At 40.8% G+C, this 24,617-nt stretch overlaps 3 protein-coding genes across 3 annotated transcripts in view; 1 reads left to right on the forward strand and 2 right to left on the reverse strand.

Annotated features, from left to right (window-relative positions):
* Positions 1-2,200, reverse strand: part of LOC134822621 (transcription factor HES-5-like) — a 28,367-nt gene extending 26,167 nt beyond the window's left edge. The window contains exon 1 of the mRNA XM_063833752.1: positions 2,191-2,200. The gene's annotated coding sequence lies outside the window, so the exon portion shown is untranslated. The remainder of the gene's footprint in view (positions 1-2,190) is intronic.
* LOC134822620 (isocitrate dehydrogenase [NADP] cytoplasmic-like) overlaps positions 1-24,617 on the reverse strand; it is a 39,979-nt gene that overhangs the window by 10,190 nt on the left and 5,172 nt on the right. Inside the window, exons 4-6 of the mRNA XM_063833751.1 lie at positions 7,115-7,201; positions 6,453-6,613; positions 6,191-6,268 (exon numbers count right to left, since the gene is read on the reverse strand). Of these exons, the coding sequence (XP_063689821.1) occupies positions 6,191-6,268; positions 6,453-6,613; positions 7,115-7,201 (326 nt within the window). The remainder of the gene's footprint in view (positions 1-6,190; positions 6,269-6,452; positions 6,614-7,114; positions 7,202-24,617) is intronic.
* LOC134822622 (uncharacterized) lies at positions 3,600-5,703 on the forward strand. The gene is made up of 3 exons (XM_063833753.1): positions 3,600-3,808; positions 4,808-5,005; positions 5,193-5,703. The coding sequence occupies exons 1-3, from the start codon at positions 3,681-3,683 to the stop codon at positions 5,614-5,616; spliced, it is 750 nt and encodes a 249-aa protein (XP_063689823.1). The 5' UTR covers positions 3,600-3,680; the 3' UTR covers positions 5,617-5,703.

Consider the following 24,617-nt stretch of genomic DNA (forward strand, 5'->3'; position numbering starts at 1 on the left):
ATATTACTATATTACATGCATTTTTTCATCGAGCATGTTTCATCGATTCGGTGTCTTTTAATGGCTTTATTGCGTTTTTGTTACATCCATGGCCTCAGTTTTCAGAATTTTTTGCTACATGTTTTTTTACTAAATTTAAAAACTGTTTTCCCATTTATGGCTTTGCTTCTGTTACAAATATATATAAACAAAAGCTCTAAGAAACAGATAGTTAACAAAGTAAACATTTCTGTCCCCTAATCTTTCTCAAACAAAAGTCATGCAGTTTGCATACTTCTCCATTTAACTCTACTAGCAGGAACCCGTCTAACCCTAAAGTGGTGTCAAGACTCGAGAGACTAAAATAACTAGCAGGAACCCGTATAATATAACCCTAAACGGTGTCAAGACTCAAAATACTAAAATAATTATTACCTATTTAATTGGCGTTTTTGACACCACTTGGGGGTCCAAATTTTAGGCTCTAAAATCATTATTCCTTGGCCAATTTTTTATTTTTTCATGCTGATTTGAAGGCCATTAAAGCATTTGACCCAGCCAAAAAAGTTCCAGTTGTATATCTTTTACGGTTTTTGCGGAAAGTCACGTTAAAGTTGATGCCGTGGTGTCAGTAAAATGGCACAGATATATATATATATATATATATCGTCTCGCTTTATATATAGTAAGATTCTGAGCAATTAACGTTAAATAGTTCGAATCACATAAATTATTCAACGATAATTTTCGAACACTAAGGTCTTGTAGAATCAGTGAGAAAAGGTTTGACTGCGGTTTCCACGCCGCCCTTGAAGCTGTAAGGTGTTAACAGCAAAAACAAGCGACGAATAGGCTGGACCATCTGTAGGCCCACGCAGTACATGTCCGAGCATCCTCCACCGACTACGAGCCACTTTAGCTGACAATGGTTCGCTATTGCAGCGTTTATACAAGTTCTTGTTGGAAATGATTTGAGGGTATTTGTAATTCAAAATTGATCGCAGATGACGTCTGTGAGCAATATCTAGTTTTTTTAAATTTGTTACAAAAGGAAACAAAATTCGAAGGCAGAGGAAATAAATTTGAAACATGTGCGTACAATGATTTTACCATAATTTAAAAAATAGTAAAATCGAACGAAACAAAAATTCCATAACTGCTGATCTAAGTTGAAACGTTAACAAAATTGCCCTGGAAGACAGTTAATCGCTCATAAATAATCACAGTCAAGCTATCCATCTAACATCAATCTAACAGTCAGTCCATCCAGCAGCGACCCAGCTAACCCTGAAGTTCTCCGCCAAATCCTCTGTAGGACGTTGTGTTCCCACCGGAGGGTTAACGAAACTGTAGAGCATCACGGTGAAGCTGTGTGCAGAGGTTTGTGGAGCTAGCACAGAGCTGATCACGAAGCTGGGAGAGGATTTATTTGTTAGCTTCTTCAAATGGAGTAGGATCAACACATATCTTTACTATTTCAGTTGTTCGGGATTCACAATTATGTCAAGAACAGCCAAATAACTAGATTTTACACATCTGAAGGATGAAAGAAACTTAATAACCTCACCTCTGATTTGGATTGTTAGCAGCAAGAGATACAGAAACCACTGGAGCAGTAATAAAGTCGCACTCTGTCAGGTCCACAACTCCCAGAAACATCATGTGAGCTCTGTCCTGCTTGTATCCTAGAACATGCCACTGAGATCCAGGTAGAGTCTGACCAAAGCAGGTCCTCCTGCACACACTTTGAGTGGGGCTCAGCTCGGGGAAAGGGACGTTAACAAACACACTATCACTCACCACACTCGAGCAGGTGAGGTAGAAAGTGAGCAGGGTTACCAGGAGGCTGGTAGCTTTGAACATGGTTGGAGGATGGATGGTGAGGAGTGAGGTGCTGGAAGAGTTGGAACGAAATTTATAGGCGAAAATAAGGAGCGGACTTCGTTATGAAACGATGTTGTAAAGAAACGAATTGCGAAATCTGGACTAATACCGAGGGTAATTATATTGTAATACCCGCAATTACAAAAGGCAATTTTCATTTTCGACACATATGCCTAGTGCCGCCCATATTGCATCTTAATATTTGACAACCAGTGACCACCATCAACTTGTCTCTAGTTTCTATAACGATCATTAGTCAATGAATCTAAGAATGGCCATTTGAAGACTTCGCTACAGGTTTTTTTTGACTTCAAGATCAGAATCTCGCAAATTATTTCCTTAGAATGGACATCATTTCAGAAGATTACAGTGCCATATGGTACTGCGGAGGGGGATTAACAAGATTTCTCATGCTTTTCATTGCAACTTGATCGTACAGTAAAAGTTGCAGGGCATCGGGACTAAGTTATCAGAGTCATGATCTAGTGGACCTGAAATTACTTTCGCTCACTAAAATAATTGTTAGAACATGAACTAGTGGTCTTTAAGATAAATTACATCACAGGATCATACATTTTTACTAAAGTTTCAATAATGATTGCAGTCCAATTCAAAAAGCTGGCTGATGCGTTTTGTTACGATTCTAATTGAATACTTTCGGCGATAGAAATAGAATGCACAATTGCTTTCAATTCATGATAAAGTGATAACATTGAGTGCAGACACATGTTCGCATATATCTTGGTGACCGCTCTAATTATAAAACTCCCATCACAATGGCTCAACATGGTCACATGAGATGAGGTCAGCATGAAGGTCATCCTCTTTTTAACACTGCCTTTCATTAAGAGCACGGCGTTGCGAGCAGTTTTAAACTTCCCGATCCATAAAAACATGAAAGTCGTTTAAAGTGTGCCGTCCATGATATTACAGTATATATCACAAATAACAAGAGAGAGTGCCGGCATGATGACTGTTTTGTTAACAGCAAGCATCATGGGTAGTCAGCGAAAAAAGCAAAACAACTCCGCAAGCAATCCTCCGCCGCAAGCTGGACATCAAATGCTCTACATCTATCAACCTCCCTTTGATTGCAATCTCCTTTACAATCAAAAGCTATTTTTTCTTTGAGATAACTCAATCCAGACAGTGTCCGTCCGGGTGGAACGCTTGCGGAGTTGGCCATCTCGCCACACCTCGCAAAAAACATCGCTTGCTACATTTCTTTAACAGTCGCCTGATCAGTGGTCTGAGAGGTCGCGGAGTGTGATGAGTCAGCGGGAGCCGGTGATATACTTTCAGCTCTCTCTCTCTCTCTCTCTTTCAGCTCGTTATAGATTTAACACTTGCTTGCTTAGCGTGATCTTGGTGTTTGATCTTTTATAACGTTGAGGCTCTTTTCTTTCTTGTTAGCGTTGGAAAGCTTATTGTTCAGGGCTTCTTGTGAGTTGCGTAATTGGAAACAAGGAAATATATCCTGGTGAGATAATAGCGATGTTTTCCGGCTGTTTTGACTGCTGTTTGATGTAGGCTACGCTTTTAAACAACCAGAAACCACCAAGATATAAAACATAAATATAATTTCACGTGATCAGGTTATTTAGAAGAGTAGTGAAGTTTGTCTAATGTTTGTATTTACGTTCCACTCTCCCCACACTATTCATTTAATATCGCTGAATTGTTCTCTTTTTACAACGGTAAAACTAAAAAATAATAATATTTCATTGGACATGATAAGACAGTATTTTGTAAACTGCACTCACAACCCCAAGTCTACACTCTAAAGTAACCATGGTAACCGAAGTCCCACAGTAACCATGGTGAACATCACGAGGACCCTGGAGCAGCAGCGCCCTGGCGGGAGAGATCAGATGGTGTGCAGTAAAACACATGAGGACCGTCACGTGATCTACACTAAACCACCCACCAACAGAATACCTCTCAGGTAATGTCCAAACTATTCTCACAAACTAGATCACAAGCATCTTTTAAACTGCCTTGTTTTGTTTCATTCCGTGCTTTTGGCGAACTGCCCGCCTGAAGGATCAGCTTTTTCTACTTCATATTGTGAACATCATAGGCCCATTTTTGGTAAAGTCCAATGGCATATAACTGTACTAAAAAGCGATGCCCACATTGCTCTATCACCAGTTGCATAGAAACGCATGATTGCAAGTCATATAAGTAATTTGTAGCTTATGCCGACGATCAGCTTGTGGTACAATTAGTCGCACAATCACGAGCATGTCACACTGCATCATACTCATCATAGCTATAGCCAGTTAGGCAGCTGCAGGTACCGCACACTTGCCAGCAAGGTTACAGTTGCACACGAACAAGCAAACACGCTACCCAAGGTAGCAAGCAAGCCAGCAAGGTTACAGTTGCACACGAACAAGCAAACACGCTACCCAAGGTAGCAAGCAAGCCAGCATGGTTACACACGAACAAGCAAACACGCTACCCAAGGTATCAAGCAAACATCTTGTAGAAACTTATAGAGCTAGACACCACGTGATAGCTATCTGTCTGGGTATGATAACATTTGGGGTGGAGGAACCAAGGATCTGTGGGACAAAGGACCATTAGACACCACATTGCTGGAGAATGGTGGTGATTATGGTGATGGTCAAATTTTAGGTGATCTTATCATAGTTGATCAAGTCGACAAGCATTGGTTGGACTCGGGTGATAATCATCTCATTTTCTTGTGAGCCGTTTTTTGTTGTTGAAGAAATAAGCCTTAATAATGTTCGTAAGGTTCCAGGGAATCACTTATCGACCACAAGGTTTTTTTTCTGTCATCAATGAAGTAGGAAGAGCGCCCTTAAATTTTCAATATTCGTTTCCATTTTCATCCTGGTCAGTATGAAACGTATCAAGCAGATAGTTTTATACCGATCTTACAAAGTTACAAATAGAAAAGTAAACCTCCGCCCTTCAGATCACGAGGGAGGAACCCTGACCAGCGATCTAACACAGTGCATACCCAGACACCAACTAACGAGTTATCCTACGAGTTTGATCGTGCGTTCCACAACTTCAAGGAGAATGTGAGGCGGACAGTGCCTACCATGCAGACAGCTCAACAGAGACAACACCTCCGAGTCTACCTTCCCACCATCATAGACACCAAACCTAAGTACGGAATACTTTCCATCATAGACACCAAACCTAAGTACGGAATACTTTCCGGGCATTGTGAGAATTTAAACTACAGTGAATTTACGCGATTCGTTCATAGACAAATTTCCATCGTCGCTGAATGTTATATGGTGCCAACGTGTTTCTATAATGTTATTTCTATTATAATTTAGAATTATCACCAGAATCCGAAGATCCCGATCAAGAGCGGACCCAACACTAACAAAGATGTTATCATGCGCACAACGTGGACCACCTAACCCTTTAAGACCTCCCTGCACGTGCAACCACCGCGCAGCTTCACGTGCAGAACCCAAACAACCAGACGACGAAATCATCAAAACCAAACCAGTATCAGTATCGCGAGAATATAACATGACACCACGTGACAATACCACGCGATCAGATCAATACGACAACCACATAACTCCAGTTCTAGCAGTGGCAATACGTCGTAATCCCCAGGACAAGGACCCAATAGTGCAGTTTAACGGGGTGGCGGGACATGACCACACCAGGATATCCTTCACTCCTTTTGTACGTCACATCAGCACCCAGACATCCAAGTCTTATGTCCATGTTGAGTTTGAGATCCCGGATGAAATATGAAAGGTCGCGTTTCGAAATGAGTTATCAAAATGAAGAAACGTTGTTTTACTTTTAGCTGAGGCACGTTTTGCTTCTGTATGTTTTTTATTCGAGAGTGAAACTTCCTAAGAATTAGCGATGAGAGTTGAGAAAGAGACCGTGACCAACAATGCTAGACTGAATTTGACAAGGGTGATATAATGCTCCCAATTGATGATATTTTAGATGATAAGTTTTAAAATCTTGAGGAGTGTCCTTTTTTATCGTTGATGTTTGTAGTTTATTTTGAAGTTGGGAGAAAACGAATTTCATATTGCAAATTTCGGGAAAAAGCTTAATGGATGTTTTGATTTTATACTGTTACGTTTCAAAATCATCGATAAAACAACTGTTTTCATTCTTTACATTCCTCAAAAACTATCCTAAGATTTAAGAACTAACCCCTTTCAAACTATCACCTATTTATTTACTTATCCCCTATTATTCCCAATTGCATTAAAACATGATACACAAACAACCAACAAAGAATCCGAAAACACGTGGTTAAAAAAGCAGTACATACCTGAAAACGTGTGGTTAAAAAAGCAGCACATACCTGAGGTTCCCCTCCCTCGGGAGTGTAAATGAGTTGCAGTGTACCTGGTCCTGGTGTCTTGATATCTACCGCTTTGTACTGCGGAGGGGTTCTTAATTAAGCAGTTACATTCGAGTAACAGTCATTCAAAATGTACAGTTCTTATTTGATTTTTCTGATTAATTAGCTTGCCCATGCCACGCACTTATACAAGTTTACGCAATGTACTTTGTACACGATATATGATGTACAATGTACAATGTAAGTATGAAGTCACACGTACCTGATCTCCGTAAGCATGTCTACCAATAACAATAGGTTTGATCCAGCCGGGAACTAGTCTAGGTACGTTCTTACAGATGATAGCCTCTCTGAAGACGGTTCCGCCCAGGATGTTACGGATTGTTCCGTTCGGAGATCTCCACATCTTCTTTAGACCGAACTCTGGGTTGATGATCGTGTTGAGAGAGAATATTAAACTTTATCTTTTAACGGAAAATAATAAATAAACATTTGGGATGAAATGGAGGTATTGAGTTTATCAACATCAATTCTTCGCCATACCGAGATATAATGGATAGGTTGTATAATGTATAATGTATAATGTATAATATATAATGTATAATGTATAATGTAGAATGTATAATGTATGAATACCATATTCTTTAACTTTAATTATCCAAGAAATTAGATAAGAAACGTGTTGATATTAGATGAAGTATGAACATACCCTCAACTCTATACCCTCTATATAATGTATAATGTATAATGTATAATGTATGAATACCATATTCTTTAACTTTAATTATCCAATAAATTAGATAAGAAACGTGTTGATATTAGATGAACATACCCTCAACTATGTATAATGTATAATGTATAATGTATAATGTATAATGTATAATGTATAATGTATAATGTATAATGTATATTAGATGAACATACCCTCAACTCGTTTCTCATCAGGAGTGATGGTCGCGCACTTTATTCCAACATTGTACTTCTTGATGGCGTTGGCTGCATCCACCGTAACTGAAACAAGTTTAACTTATGAGCACCTACAAAGATGAAATTTAGTAATACATGAAATCAAACAAGAACCAAAAAAGTTCAGACGCATAGAAATTGCTATAATAAGGTATCAAAGGTATCAAGTAAAGGGTAGGTAATAAGACTACAGGCCATATTATGGCGAAGTGCGTTATAGACAAAGAAGAGCTAGCTTGCACATAATGGAACTCTAGTGATCTTTCTAGTGCTTAGTCGTTCACATTAGCAACTAACATTCTTTAATTGATCGTTTTGATGGACAGTTAATCAGATATAGTGATTCCGGTCAAGCTCTATCCTCACTGGCAATCAGAAGAGGGAGCGGTATATCATCATATAACTGTGCAGAATTAGTGGTCAGAATAGTACATTAATTATTTTAAGAAATATTTCCTTGTGTTTCAAGTTGATTTGTTCAGTATATTTTGCGGTAGAAATCCTTATTGATACTAAATGCGTTATATGTATGATAGATTAAATATGCAAAAGAAATACAATACAAATAATATCCTGGAACGGTACGTGTCCTATATTTGAATTACCTCCAGATATTCCCAAAATATGAAAATATTTATCAATAAAACATCATGTGATATTTGCTGAAACCTAATTTGTAGCCTAGTGCTGCATCATATCTGCACAAACTACAAAAAAGGGCTGCCAAAATTTGAGTGGGTTTGAATTAGTCAATCAGATGATTAAATTTTCTTTTTGCCTAAAATTTGAAAAGATAAGCACCTGACTTCGGCTTGAAACACGTCCACAGTCAATATCATTATCAGAACAATTCGATACAACTTCTATCTTGATTCACGTCACTTTACAATTTCTATCTTGTGTTGTTATGGTGACAATATTCACGTCACTTTTCTGACTTGGAACTAAACAGGTGATATTATTTTTGGGTTTTGTTCACTGAGGAGCTCAATTATGAAGACGCGGATTGTTCTGCTTGCTTCCTTTTTAATCCTTGGCGCTGAAGCCGCAGGTAACGTTTTTATTTAAATACACTGTTAATATTGATCTGCAATTATCAATCTCCACTCGATCATATCGTTATCAACTAAGGATGATGAAATTGTATTTTCAGGTTCTGGGTTCCAGTTGGTGGACGCAATGAATAACCCTGTTATTGGACAAGACGTGGGACTACTGCTCTATATCAGCGGGACAGTTTGTGATGATTTCTTTAATGACATCGCAGCTAATGCTATCTGTATAGAACTGGGATTTAATTACGCGAAGGGCTGGAGTTTTGGTATGAACTGGCCAAATCTTCAAAACCGTTTGTTCACCTCTCTAGATGACGTTCAATGTCCTTCTCCAAGTTGGCCTTCTTGTACTTACATCCTTACACCGAACTGCGCGCACACAGAGGATGTGTTCTTAACATGTGGCTGTTCCTACACGTGCCCTCCTGGAAAATACCAAAGTGTTTGCACGTGTTACTACTGCCCCTCAGATAGTTACAAGTCCACTACAGGTACTCAAACTGCCTGTACCCCCTGCCCAGGGACAAGCAGATCGCAACCGGGCTCAAGTTATTGCTCCTGTGATGCGGGCATGTTTTGGAGCCAGGCAAGATTACAGTGTGAGAGCTGTGCATATTATGGTTCTGTAAGTCAAGAAGGTTCTCTTCAGTGCTTGGCGTGTCCCTCGGGCTCAAGTGTCATTGACCAAGGAACCTCGTGCAGTTGTCCAGATGGTATGGCTTGGAGTTGGACTGATCAGTTGCAAGGCTCGTGTAAATCGTGTTTACAAGGTACATATAAAAACACCAACACACCATCCTGTACTGTTTGTCCTTCAGGAACATCTTCACAAGTGGGGTCTGATCATTGCATATGCCCAGCAGGAACATTCTGGAATGTAAACACCTGTCAGGATTGTGCTGATGGAACTGTCAGCCAAAGTGGGGCATCTCAATGTTTATCATGTCCTAGCGGATCAAAGTCGTTAGAAGCAACATCTTGTGCCTGTCCTGAAGGCATGACCTGGACGTGGAATGAGATTGGTGAAGGATCTTGTGAACTCTGTCAGATAGGAACCTATAGGAGTAACAACATGACATCTTGTTCTGGCTGCCCACTCGACACTACTTCCACTTTAGGTTCCGACCACTGTTCTTGCCTTGCTGGAATGTTCTGGAACGAAACAAGCTGTCACAACTGCTCCGACGGAATGGTGACCTACGATGGAGCTCTTGATTGCCTGTCATGTCCCAATGGATCAGTTGCCTTGTTTGGAGGATCGGCTTGTTCTTGTCAAAATGGTGAGATGTGGGATTGGGATGAAAATCGTAATGGTTCTTGTAAACTATGTCAGCCTGGAACATTCAATAACGACCCGATGGCATCTTGCCAAGTCTGCCCACTAGATTCTACTTCATATGCTGGTTATGACCACTGTTTATGCCCAGCAGGGACATTCTGGAATGAAACAATTTGTCAAGATTGTGCGAATGGAACTATCAGCCAAAGTGGGGCATCTCAATGTTCATCATGTCCTAGCGGATCAAAGTCGTTAGAAGCAACATCTTGTGCCTGTCCTGAAGGCATGACCTGGGCGTGGAATGAGATTGGTGTAGGGTCATGTGAACTTTGTCAGATAGGAACCTATAAGAGTGACAACATGACATCTTGCTCTAGCTGCCCACTCGACACTACCTCTACTTTAGATTCCAGCTATTGTTCTTGCCTTGCTGGAATGTTCTGGAACAAAACAAGCTGTCACAACTGCTCCGACGGAATGGTGAGCTACGAGGGAGCTCTTGATTGCCTGTCATGTCCCAATGGATCAGTCGCTTTGACTGGAGGATCGGCTTGTTCTTGTCAAAATGGTGAGATGTGGGATTGGGATGCGAATTTTAATGGTTCCTGTAAACCATGTCAGCCTGGAGCATTCAATAATGACCCCATGGTATCTTGCCAAGTCTGCCCACTAGATTCTACTTCATATGCTGGTTCCGATCACTGTCTGTGCAATGCTGGTAAGTTCTGGAACAACACTAGATGTGATGGTTGTGCCAAAGGTTCTGTAAGTCCTCCCGGTGTTCTCAACTGCCTGATTTGTCCTCCCGACTCCAGTCCTAATACAGATAAAACTATCTGCTTGTGCCCCTTTGGGAAGTCTTGGAGTTGGAATGATGGTGGAGAGGGTACCTGCAACCTGGTTTCGCTTAGCCTCATAACTGGTCTTGTCCTGATCTGCGTGTTGGGGGTGCTAGGCTTGATGTCACTAACTCTTGGCATAGTCCTGGCTGTGGTCTTATTATCCCAGAAACAAAGGAGGGTCAAGGATGTGAGGAGCACAACAAATGTAGCGTACGTTGTTCAGGGTGATGTGAAAATTTCATGTAATCAGCAGAGTGGCATGCCATTCTCAGGAAAGGAAAATAAAGCGTACGTTGCTGAAGATGGCGTGGAAACTACGTGTCATCGGCTGAGTGCAAGTGGTATGTCATTCTCAGGAGTAACAAATGTAGCATATATTGCTGGAGATGATGAGGACTTTCCGTTCCCTGAAGAAGATCATCAGATAACTAGTCGGCCTGGTGAGGAAGACTGTGGTGTATCTGAAAGCTCGTTTTCTGGGGCGAGTGACAATATCTATAATATTCCGAGCAAGAAGTAGAAGTATATAATATATATATATATATATATATACTATATCTAGTAGAAGTAGAAGTAGAAGAGATGTTATTGTAAAGGTGAGAAGTTAAATAGACTTTAGACCCATCAATAATTTACGTTATGTGTAGTATAGACGTTTCATTTGTAGGATCTAAATTATAGGCTAGATTCTAGATTTTACTGATCGGCCGCATGGCAGTAGATGTGAGGACGATTGAGATTCTTTTTGTGTTTGTCTTTTCAAGCCTACGAGTGTCAACTTCAGCATAAGCGAGGAGAAAAGGATGTTGTTTAGAAACTAAATTGAGTCCAAGATTTGAAACTTATTTTAAATTTTGTGAAATTATGATTATCGCTTGATTATGATACAATATTAGGCAAGTTTCCATAAACGATATTTTATTATCGGCGCCAATAATCGCTCATTGGGCGCTTTCTCGGCGCTTTTTTAAAAAAAACCCGTTTACAATCGCTTTTTTTACGATTATAAACGGTTCAAAAAAAATCGCTTATAATCGACTATAATTGATGTCATAATTCAAAAAAGCGCTTTTTTTAATTTAAAAGCGCTTATAAGCGCTTTTAAGCGCTTACTAGCGTCGCTGAGCGATTTTAAAGCGGTTTTCCAGTAGGATTGGCGCCAAAAACGGGTGGATAAGCGGTTGGCCGGATAAGCGATTCGTAGGCGCTTTTTTGAACCATTTATAAGCGATTATAAGCGCTTATAATTGGGGTGCAATTTAGCTGTCTGTAAAGCGCAAATAAAGCGCTTATAAGCGCTTTTAAAATTGAGTCAGGAAAACGCTATATTACATCTTATAACCGCTTATGATCGATTATAAGCGTTTTTTTAGAAATCGCTTATTACGGCTAATTCATCGCTATTTTACCGCTTTTACCGCTTTTCCTATCATCCATGGCCAGGTGAGCACTGAGCAGGAATTAAAAAGCGCTTATAAGCGATTTTTCGATGCTGCCCCTAACCTGGTCGGAACGGGGTGGTGCCCGGAATTAAAAAGCGCTTATAAGCGATTTCTCAATTCCCCATTACCTGGTCGGAACTGGAAATCAGAGTGCCCGCTTATAAGTGCTTTTCTGTGCAACCTGGGATGCACCGGCAGAGTCAGGATTTAAAAGCGCTTATAGGCGCTTGTGATCGTTTTTCTACCCCTTTTCCTATCACCCATGGCCTGGTTGGCAGGAATTAGAAAGCGCTTATAAGCACTTTTTCAATGCTGCACCTAACCTGGTCGGAACAGGGGAGTGCCCGGAATTAAAAAGCGCTTATAAGCGATTTCTCAATTATCCTTAACCTGGTCGGAACTGGAAATCAGAGTGCCCGCTCGCGCTTATAAGTGCTTTTCTGTGCAACCTGGGGTGCACCGGCAGAGTCAGGATTTAAAAGCGCTTATGATCGCTTTTCTACCGCTTTTCCTATCACCCATGGCCTGGTTGGCAGGAATTAGAAAGCGCTTATATAAGCGCTTTTTTAATGCTGCACCTAACCTGGTCGGAACGGGGGAGTGCCCAGAATTAAAAAGCGCTTATAAGCGATTTCTCAATTCTCCTTAACCTGGTCGTAACTGGAAATCAGAGTGCCCGCTTATAAGTGCTTTTCTGTGCAACCTGAGGTCACCGGCAGAGTCGGACACTTTCCTTGTAAGTCTATGAGTAAGCTCATCAATTTTTGTTGCAATCGGAGGTCGGGAAGGATACTCAATATCTATTTGTTTGAAGAAAATTGTGCTGGCCGAAATTAGCGCTAAAAAACCATCCTACTATACCAGTCGGCACGCGCGGCTCACTGTCGATGGCGCACTACCTATCTGGATATGGGATAGAGCAACGGCAGCACGAAGGCACATGGTTAGGTGCAAAATAATCGAACATGCAGAAACTCTTTGCTTTATTGCATTGTATATCATTATCATGTGTACCGGTACGCTTATTTTTATATAAAAACTGGCTCTTGCTAATTCGCTCGCCCAAAAATTTCACGTGACCTTGGTTTTTATGGTTTTGCGGTCGCAACCCTAACCCTTACCATTACCCCGAAGCTATCCATAACCCGCGTACCACAACCCTAACCCTAACATGAGTCCTAAACTAGGGGGTGCACCATAAAAATAAACTTGCTCGGATTTTAAAAATTTTTGTACCATTGTTTTCTAGAGACTGTGAGAATTTTCACAATACCAAATTTGTCATACATTTTTGGAAAGATCAGTGAGTTTCGCCGAGGTGCCATATTTGATGGTGCGCGGCTTTTGGAGCAAAATTAGCTGTAAAAGTCGCGTAATTTGACCTAATTTGACCAAATTCGTTGATTTTTGTCGTATTATTTGGATTTATCTTCAGTTCCTTGAATGAGATCATTCTGAAAATTGGCGACGACCTTCCAATAGGGCTTTCACAACTGTCCGAAAAATTTGGTGGATATCAGAGTTGATATAGTGATCAAAATGGGGCAAAATACGCTGCTTTTAGCTGTAACATAATGTCTGATGGTTGGATATGCTTTAAACTTTTCTTGATTGACGATGTCAATCCGTCGAGATCGTTCGATGCGAAGCAGAGCAACGATCGTCGACGATCGTTCGATGCGAAGCAAGAATGCTAGTTCGCGTCGAAGCAGCGAAGTCCTCCAAAACTTTTCGGACACTTTCCTTGTAAGTCTATGAGTAAGCTTACCAATTTTTGTTGTAATCGGAGGTCGGGAAGGATACTTAATATCTATTTGTTTGAAGAAAATTGTGCTGGCCGAAATTAGCGCTAAAAAACCATCCTACAGTCGGCACGCGCGGCTCACTGTCGATGGCGCACTACCTACCTAAACAATCGAAATCATGTTTTACTAGCCTGTCACGTGACTAAAACGGTTTTTGCCCATTTAACTCTCCAGGGAAGTATTTTTACCCTACATCATGGCGGGTGATTCGTTGAACTTGACATACGTTGCATGCCACTTTTCGCAAGGCGGAAAAATATATTATCATATTATCTCTGATATTGGGATAAGAAACATGTATCAAGTGATTCGGGATCAGCGTCCAAAAATACACCGATTCAGATCAATATCATACCCAAAGGGCCTTTTCACAAGAATTTTCTTAAAATTTGGGCGAGCGAGCGATTTCGTAGGAGCGACTCAAACGCGCAAGCTGGCGCGGTTTATTTGTTGCAGTTTTACTATCTAATAACCAGATTTTGCAAGCTATCTCAGCACTCAGCACGCGCGCGGCTTTTCTAGCGTATACATCACTTTTTTTCCTATTGGTACTCAGCGTGCACGTGTTTTTTATGTCCACGATCGATTATGAACAAGTACGTGAATGCTTGTCATGCACACACTAACTTTCAATGAGCACCGCACTTTTTCAGACGTCGTGATTCGCTCAGCCCGACTAGAGATTCCGTGGAATGACATGAACAGGCCTGTCATACTCGTTGACAGGCTGAGCGTGGCCCAGCGCAATAATTTAATTTCATATACTATACTTTTCTTTTGCAAGTTCTGAATGTGAAGTGTGTACGACTGATGACGCAGCGCGCATCGACCGCCACCAAGACGACCGCCACCATTAACAACATATAAATAAACACTTGCAAGCGCTTTATAATTTCTGACAATTATTGTCGGAGAACTTTGCTGCACCGTGCACTTAGCCTTCTTGCTTGGCTTCTAGATCGCCAGTCTGAGTCAAACAACTATGTTTAAATCCATGTTGATAAATGATAGATAAAGCGGTAAAAACCAGTAATAAAAAGTGATTGTAATCGCTTATAACCGCTTTCCAAATCCTGACTCCCGCCAGTGAATGACAGGTTTAGGGGCATCGAGAAAAGCGCTTATAAGCGCATTTAAATTCCGTGCACCCCAGGTGAACGGATGTTCAGATCTGTGCTTATAATTGTAAGTTTATAACTTACCAGGACGCGCGCCGAGTTTGACTCAACGTAATATTTGAAACAAATATTTTACGAGTATCGCCCGTTAAGCTTACAAGCGCTTTCTAATTCCTGGCACTCTCCCTTATAAGCGCTTTATAATTTCGGGTACTCCCCCGTTCCGACTAGGTTAGGGGCAGCATTGAAAAAGCGCTTATAAGCGCTTTCTAATTCCTGCCAACCAGCCCATGGGTGATGGGAAAAGCGGTAGATAAACGATCATAAGCGCCTATAAGCGCTTTTAAATCCTGACTTTGCCGGTGCACCCCAGGTTGCTCAGAAAAACACATACGAGTGGGCACTCTCCAGTTCCGACCAGGTTGAGGGGAATTAAGTAAGCGCTTATAAGCGCTTTTTAATTCCGGGCACTCCCCCGTTCCGACCAGGTAAGGGGCAGCATTGAAAAAGCGCTTATAAGCGCTTTTTAATTCCGGGCACCACCCCGTTCCGACCAGGTTAGGGGCAGCATCGAAAAAGCGCTTATAAGCGCTTTTTAATTCCTGCTCACCTGGCCATGGATGATAGGAAAAGCGGTAAAAGCAGTAAAATAGCGATGAATTAGCCGTAATAAGCGATTTCTAAAAAAACGCTTATAATCGATTATAAGCGGTTATAAGATGTAATATAGCGTTTTCCTGACTCAATTTTAAAAGCGCTTATAAGCGCTTTATTTGCACTTTACAAACAGCTAAATTGCACCCCAATTATAAGCGCTTATAATCGCTTATAAATGGTTCAAAAAAGCGCCTACGAATCGCTTATCCGGCCAACCGCTTATCCACCCGTTTTTGGCCCCAATCCTACTGGAAAACCGCTTTCAAATCGCTCAGCGACGCTAGTAAGCGCTTAAAAGCGCTTGTAAGCGCTTTTAAATTAAAAAAAGCGCTTTTTTGAATTATGACATCAATTATAGTCGATTATAAGCGATTTTTTTTGAACCGTTTATAATCGTAAAAAAAGCGATTGTAAACGGTTTTTAAAAAAAAAAGCGCCGAGAAAGCGCCCAATAAGCGATTATTGGCGCCGATAATAAAATATCGTTTATGGAAACTTGCCCAATATTAATGCGTTTGTCAACTGATTCATGTTAAATTTACATTTTATTCACTATTGCTTATATTATCCATTAAAGTACTTCTACTTATACTTTAAGTCCTGAGATAGACCTATTATCGCTGTTTTAAGGTTATCGACCAAAAAAACATCAAATTACAGTCTAAAGTGAATATTCATTATTCTTAAGAACTTAAAACATTTCGTAAATTCAGCTTTGATTCGAAAATTAAAGTCGAGTAGCAATGAGGCCAAAAGAATAAAAGTCACCCGGTAATATTTTTGTTTGATTCACTAGCTCGAAAGTAAGAAGATTTGGATACATTATATCTTTAAAAACAGAAGAAATAAAAACAGGCGATCTGAATAAAGTAATCACACAAATTAACTAACTTGATTTTTTAATTTAAGAACTTAAAACATTTCGTAAATTCAGCTTTGATTCGAAAATTAAACTCGAGTAGCAATGAAGCCAAAAGAATAAAAGTCACCCGGTAATATTTTTGTTTGATTCATTAGCTCGAAAGTAAGAAGATTTGGATAGGGGGGGTCCACGTTAAAAAAAGTTAAAAAAGTTAAACTAATTAATGTTAAATTTCAAAATTCAGGCTTAGAAAGTTTAACTTTTTTAACATAAATTCAAATTTGGGTTGAAATTGCAATGGAGTGAATATTCTAGACTAGTTTACTTTTAGGTCATGCGTTGGTATTTTTGTTCATTAGTCATTACATGTAGGAATATAGGAATGCCCATGACAAGAGTAAAACAGTCATATAACATAGGTACAACCGATAAATAATTGATACATTTGATCATTACAATAATAAATTATAATTCATAGAAATATAAACAGCTGATTCATAAATAATTTTTTTAAAACAACAGATTCCATTCACAGTGTCAACACTGAAAATAGGGCTATGATAATCTATATCATTAAATCTAGTGATACTAATCGTAATGAATTAATAACTGAATAAAATTCTAATGATGTTTCATAAAAGTTATCGCTTAAACAAAGAGTCACTGTGTCACGATATTATATTACAAAATTTAAAATAGTGTCTAATGATATTTCATAAAAGTTATCGCTGAAACAATGAGTCAATTTGTCACGATAATATATTACAAAGTTAAAAAGAGTCACGTCTAATGATGTTTCAATGTAAAAGTTATCGCTCAAACAATTTGTCAATATATTATATTACAAAATTAAAAAACAGTGTCAATGAAGTAAAAATTTTACAGGTGTTACTGTAATAACGTAAATAAAAGAACTTGAGGTTCTAATTTGAAGTTACTTATATCATTTAACCTGAATATAAAAGTCTATCATTAAAATAATTTTCACTATAGTGCAGCCGAGTCCTTATCGTCGTTCATATATTTTAGAACTTCACTTGTAATACGATTAACATCATACGGTTGAGGAATCTTCATTATATCACGACATACATCATTTTTCAGTAATGAAAATAGATGTTCCTCAATAATCTCTTCCTCGGACATTCCTGGTGTCCCAAGACTAGGGAGGCTACCTCTTATGGCCAAACAACAAGCACAAATCGTTCAGTACTGATCCTGAGATCGCTGAACTGTCACTTGAACGCAAGCAGCTGATGATTGCGAATATGCAGAACAAATTCCCGACCAACAGGAAGCATGTCAAGACCAACATCAACCAGCTAAGACGTAAGATTACAAAGAGACTCAGAGATATCAACAACCGCAGTGCTGACACACTCGTCGAAGAGGTAAACAACACAGACGACGCCCGGAGATACTTTGGAGCCTCTAAGATACTCGCCAAAGGATATGTTAGACCAGCTCTAACCGTCCACAACCCTGCTGGGAATATCGCAGGTACTAATGAGGAGAAAGCGAGGATTATTAAGGAGTACTTTGAAGCTGAGTTCAACGACGCTGATGAGCCTACCCTTCCTGCCTTCCTTGACCCCCCATCTAGCCTTAACAGTCCCATCACCGTTGCAGAGATAGAGAGAGCCATCAGTAAACTCAAGTCTGGTAAAGCAGTGGGTATTGATAAAGTTCCTGGCGAGGTCATGAAAGCCCTGAACAACCCCCTCCTTCATGAAGAGCTGGCTAATGTGTTCAACGAGTCTTTCGAGAAAAACATTCACATTGAAGCAATAGGAGCAGGCATCCTCACACCACTGGCTAAGCCTGGTAAAACTCGTGGCCCAGTTAAGTCGATACGACCATTGACCCTGCTGAATGTTTCTAGAAAGATCCTGTCACTGATAGTGCTAAACAGAATAGAGAGAGCTGTGGACAACTTCACCGGACCGTTCCAAGCTGCCTACAAAGCTGGCAGGAGCTGTGCCGACCTAGTTTGGGCACAAAGCATGCTCATATCTGTAATAATGAAGAAGGAGTTTGAATGGAACAAAGTGAGTATCGACATGTCAGCTGCCTTCAATACCATCCGCCGAGGTACAACAATCAGACTACTAGAAGCTGCAGGATGCTCCAGAGACGACCTGAGGCTTGTACAATACCTCATGGCTAACACCACTCTAGTAGTCAGAGTGTGTTCTACTGAATCAGAGATGTTCTCTTTCAACATAGGAGCCTCCCAAGGAGACAGCACAGCTGGTAAATTGTTTACCCTCAATCTAGCTGGACCTGTAGTGCACATAAGAGCAGTCCTCCCCTCAAGACCCAACCCTCCGATAGCCGATAACCACATGCCTCTTGAGTCCGGCTATTCAGACGATTTAGAGGAGATTGGTGAAGATATGGAGGAGTTACAGGATATCTTTCAGATCTCCAAGAATATTCTCAGTGAATGGAGTCTCTTTGTCAATGACACAAAGACAAAGTTTACCAGAGTGTATTTAGAAGAAGTTGGTGCCTGTGACGAGTGGGATAATGAACTAAGAGGAAAAGAGGAGTGGAGAAACGAGACGCTTCTTGGTACTAAGCTTGGATCAGAGCAGGATGTTACTAATAGAATAAATAAAGCTAACTCTGCCTTCTGGTCATTTGACAAGCTGTGGTGCCAGGGATCAGAGAGGAGTCAGATAACTGAGAAGAGAAAGATCAAACTCTACGACTCACTAGTAGTATCAGTGCTCCTGTACAACTGCTGCTGCTGGGCCGTACCTCAGCATGTTCTAGAGTCTGTAGATGTTCTTCAGAGGAAGCAACTCAAGCGCATCCTACACATCTATTGGCCTAGCTCAATATCTAACAAGGCCCTCTACGCTCGTACCCAGACCAGGCCCCTTTCCGAGAGAGTGGAAAAGGCACGGTGGACAATGCTAGGTCATGTTCTACGCAGTGACAACGACACACCTGCCTACCAGTCTCTGTTATTTGCTACACTAGGATGTCAAACACTAAAGGGACGAGTGGGTAGACACAGGACTAATTTGTATGATATTATTGTGAAAAAGGACCTATTTAAGAGACAAATTTATTTAAAAAATGAAGATGATTTTACCAACTTAGTGAACTTAGCAAGAGATAGAGTAGGATGGAGGAGTTTATTTACTTTGAGACATATTGAACGAATGAGTCTTCGTAAGCGTAAATAGGCCAGCACTTTGCTGAGCCTCTTTAGGTGCTCTTTTGTTTATAGATGTTATTATATTATATAACTGGCTCTTTAGATTATGAGAGCATCTATGTTTTGAAACAGAACTTCGATCTGGTTGTTTCACTTTCACACTCCCCAATAGGTTCTTTACCTGCTTTAAGACTTCAGGGACTTCATTTTCAATATCTTCCGCGCTATCAATTACATTTAGATATTTCTTTGAATCCTGATTATTTTTTATTTCATTCAACGATCTATGCACAAGTTCCTCATCGTCACAACTTTTCAAATTGCTTGGACCTAGTGATCTAGTTAACTCTAGCATTACCGCAATGTGGGAAATAAAGGCAAAAGAATGCTTCCCTGTCACATTTGCATGGACATAATTAGTAGACAGCTTTCCTTGTATTTTTGGAATAGATTGAATAGTTTCCGATGACAAGATTGGTTTCACTCTAGCTATTGGGCATGGCTGATGCACAGTATTCTGCACCACATCATCCGTATGTTGTACATATTCTGTAGGCAAGCTTCCTCTAAAGAACACCCAAGTCTGAATAAAACCAGTTGAATTGCTTTGGCCTTGATAATCTGGCCAGGTACCATGTCGTTACACTTCCACAATTCAATTTCAAAATTCGTCCTGACCGTGCATCTATCTTTAATCGTTTCGGCATCGAGCGCCTTTCTTCCGGATTTCTCCTTACAAAGTTTGTTTTTCGGCGTGGAAGTGCCATCTTCTGTGGCGAATCTTGTAGAAAGTTTGTTTAAAACAGTCTCTTTCTTCGCAATCACAGGCTTATCACCTTTTCCATCGTGTACTGGCAGTCTAATTGTACTCAGAGAACTTGTTGGAGGAGTATTTCTAGAGTTCAATTTGTCCCGATTTCCCTGCTGATTCTCATTCTTGATTGCAGTTCCACCTTCAATGAGTCGTGTAGACAACTTGTTAAGTGCTGTTTCCTTCTTTGAATTTAACACTTTCTTGCTGCTGTTTATCTTATCAACATCAATTGGTCGTTCAATTGTGAATTTAGAATTGTCTACTGTGGGAGTTCTCGTGGTTAAATTATCAGTGTTAGCCCGCAAATGCTCCTTCTTCTTCAGACCCGTCGATGAAGATTTATCCATAATCGTCAATTTGCTTTGCACCGTCGGTTTCTTAATCTTTGGAATCCTAAAAGTAGGGACAGCTCTCCTCTTGAATGAGTTGCTTGTTATTATCGCAGTAGTGATAACATCAGCAGATGATTCGTCTTCAGAATCATATTGAGTTCTAGGTTTTGATGAATCAGCAGCCCTTTTTGAAGTGTTGACAACAACTGATACGTCCTCAGTAGATGGTTCGGGTACAGGGATTACAGCTGGAGGAAGCTCCGGAGTATCAATACCTGATGATGTGTCCTCAGTAGATGGTTCGGGTACAGGGATTACAGCTACAGGAACCCTTCAAGCGAATGAGCGACTCTCCTGATGCCTTCGCTAAATTGCAACGTAAACATATGTCGTATGTGAGACTTTCCATGACCCTTCCGCACTTACACCGCCAAGCCATATTCTTTTTTCGTATTATATGAATGATTATATTAGTAAATTATACAATTATGTGTATATATAGATACAAGGTGTTTTTTTTGTAGAGTTATCAAATCAGTTACAACTACAGAAAACAATTGCAAGAGCGAGGTACTACTAGTACTAAAGGTCAACACTCATAAATTGAGTTTAATTTGGGTAATTATGTTAAAATTTGAACCGATTAGTCAGCCAAAATCTGATTTTTAATTTATGTTAAAAAAGTTAAAAAAGTTAAAGTAATTAATGTTAAATTCCAAAATCTCGATCTTAGAATTTAACTTTTTTAACGTGGACCCCCCCCCTGGATACATTATCTTTAAAAACAGAAGAAATATAAACAGACGATCTGAATAAGGTAATCACACAAATTAACTAACTTGATTTTTTAAGTTAAGTTAATCTATTGTCATCTTACTATATATAAAGCGAGATGATTCAGGCCCTTCACACTTTGTTTCTGTCTAGTTCTAATGTACTGTCACAATAGTGACTTTAATATATGGATGGATCCGTACCATTTTACTGACACCACGGTATGATCAACTTTAACGCGAATTTCCGCAAAAACCGTAAAAGATATACAACTGAAACTTTTTTGACTGGGTCAAATGCTTTAATGGCCTTCGAATCAGCATGAAAAAAATAAAAATTGGCCAAGGAGTAGGAGTTTTAGAGCCCAAAATTTAGACCCCCAAGTGGTGTCAAAAACGCAAATTAAATAGGTAATAATTATTTTAGTCTCTTGAGTCTTGACACAACTTTAGGGTTAGGCGGGTTCCTGCTAGTTATCCTAATTTCTCAGACCGTTTATTCGACTGTTTTATCTGGATTTAAAAAATACCGATGTGGCTAAAACACCAGGATTAACACAATAGTAAACACAAGATATTGTCCGACTTGTAAGTCTCGTTATCCCTTATTGAGTGAGTCGTATACATTCTCCACTGCTCCTTCACCAGCCACTGACCCGCTACACACTCCTTCACAAGCTCCATGGTTACCCACACACTTACTCCCACCACTTCCAATAGAACTATCACAGACATCATGTGCATAGTAAGGCCGGCTGCTCTCCCCAACTTCACCGTAGTAGGCAGGGTTACTACCCCCAATATCGCCTAACGCACAGTACATCTCCTCTTCTTGAAGGTAGATACTCGTATCATCATCCTGCACCACAACTTCATCACCCTCAATGGCTAACTCGTCGACATGAGAGAAACTTTCCACTCGTCCGTACACAACCTTACTTTGTTTACCTTTATCAGCTTTTTTAACTTGGCGAGCAATAATCAGGATCAGTAGTATGGACAGAATGAAGCATGTCACTGCCAAGACTCCTGCAACAATGACTGGAACCAGGACCTCAGACTCAGAGAGACTCAGGCTCGGAACCTTAGTGAGGTTTTGGTTGATATTCTTACAAGACCCTGTCGTGTCCTCGTCCCAATTCCATGTCTCCCCCGCTAAGCAGATACACGCCGAACTTCCAGCAGTTGCACTAGATCCAGGAGGACAGGTGTGACACTCTAAAGCGCCCGCCTGACTAACAAATCCCTGAGGACAGTCTTCACAGCTCATCCCGTTCCAAAACTGTCCAGCTAAACACACACAGTGTTCAGAACCAACGAGCGAGGTCGTGCCAGCGGGACAAATCCCACAAAACTGCATGTTCAGACCTGTTTTATAAGTCCCGGGCACACAAGAGACGCAGGAACCACCGTGCTCTTCCTCCCACCACCACACCCGACCGGCTGGGCATTTGCAATGTGATAAATCATGTGAACCCTGCGGACATGTTTGACACTTTAGAGCTCCTTTACGACTAACAGAACCTCCCCCACATCTCCGACAAACCGAACCGTCCCAGAACCTCCCTGCTTTGCAAAGGCACTGGCTGGAGCCAACATTGGAGGTGCTACCAGAAGGACAGAAACTACAGACTGACATTTGGTCAGACTTGTAACTTCCCTGAACACAAGGTCTACAAGAGCCTCTATTGGTTAGTTCCCAGTCCCACTCACTTCCAACAGGGCAGCTACACGATGATCCTTCACTTACGGAGGTAGACTCTAAAGGACAGGGCGTGCAATCCAGAGAACCTTGGCGGCTAGCGTAACCTTCATCACACTCCTCACACTTGTAACCATTCCAGAACATTCCAACCGCACAATCACAGTGAACAGACCCTGCTGAGGATGACGAACCTGGCGGACAGGACTCACAGGAGGTCATCAAACCGTACTTGTAAGAACCAGGCATGCACGGTCTGCAGAATCCATCTCTCTGTTCTTCCCAGTACCATAACATTCCCTCAGAACAGCTGCATGTTGTTGGGTCAGTTGTAGCACCGGATGGACATGGCAGACACTTTAGTGCTCCCTTCAAGCTGACGGATCCTTGGGCACACTCCTGACATTCATTCTCGTTCCAGAATGTTCCGGCGGAACACAAACAGAAAGTCGAACTGACACTGGATAAGGTACCTTCCGGACAAACTTCACACTTACCAGTGAGAGCACTTTGGTAGGTGCCTGGAAGACAAGGCTGACAGGACCCGCTAGTTTGATCCTCCCAGATCCATCCCCATCCTGTTGGACAGCTACAAGATGTGCCCTCATTGACGGAACCAGATGGGCACTCTGTGCACTGCAGGACACCTTCTCTACTTACCATATCTTGTGAGCATTTGCGACAGACTCCGTCACTCCAGAACATACCAGCCTTGCAGAAGCACCTTGAAGAACCAGGACCTGACTCTGAGGATACAGGGTGAAGTGGTGGATGTGCATGAAGACCATTCTGGGCCTGGGCATTTGACATTATCGAGTTTAATCTCGAAGCTTTGCTGCAGAGATTGCCAAGCGTAACTCGTCGTCCAGCCGCTAGCAGATTCAAATCCAAGCTCCTTGCAGATGGCGATGGAGGCATTAGAGTTAAACTCGTCATCACACACTGTGCCGTCCTCGTAGAGCAGCAAGCCCTCTTCCTCCCAAGTTATATCGTCTCCACTGGCATCTACCAGTCGGAAACTAGATTCTGAAAACGGTTTGTTTTCTTTGAAACTACTGTTATGTTTTGCAGGCAGTGACGCAACGGTTAAAATACCGCTGTAAAATCGAAGTGGCGTTGTTTTAGACCTTTTCACCGCTTCAAACATTATTAGGATCACAAATATACATATCTTACCTCCTAAAGCTGTCACAGCGAACAAATCAAAAATAAAATATCTGAGTAAAAACATTGCAACCAGATCAATAAAGCTTGTAGCAAATAATAATTGGTTTCCTAGCTTGCACCAGTAAACTTGTGACTAAGACCCGTGAGTTGTCTTCTGAGAACTAGATCAATACGGCGATTGAGTAGTTACGGACGTACCTTGATACACTCTAGGCAGACTCCTGGCAGACTCCTGGCAGACTCTAGGCAAGCTCTAGTCAGACTCGTGTTTATTGTATTCTCTTTAATCTATTAACCATTGAGGAAGTACTCCGTGATTCACAGACAGTTGAGTTACTGGGAACAGCAAACAAACAAACAAAATACATTCTGAAGAACAGCCAGTAAATAAGTAAGACAGTAAACCCCTCATTTACCGGACATACCGATTTATCGAGAATGTGA

The sequence above is a fragment of the Bolinopsis microptera genome, chromosome 11, assembly GCF_026151205.1.
Source record: "Bolinopsis microptera isolate Bmic1 chromosome 11, MBARI_Bmic_1.0, whole genome shotgun sequence".
Lineage (NCBI taxonomy): Eukaryota > Metazoa > Ctenophora > Tentaculata > Lobata > Bolinopsidae > Bolinopsis > Bolinopsis microptera.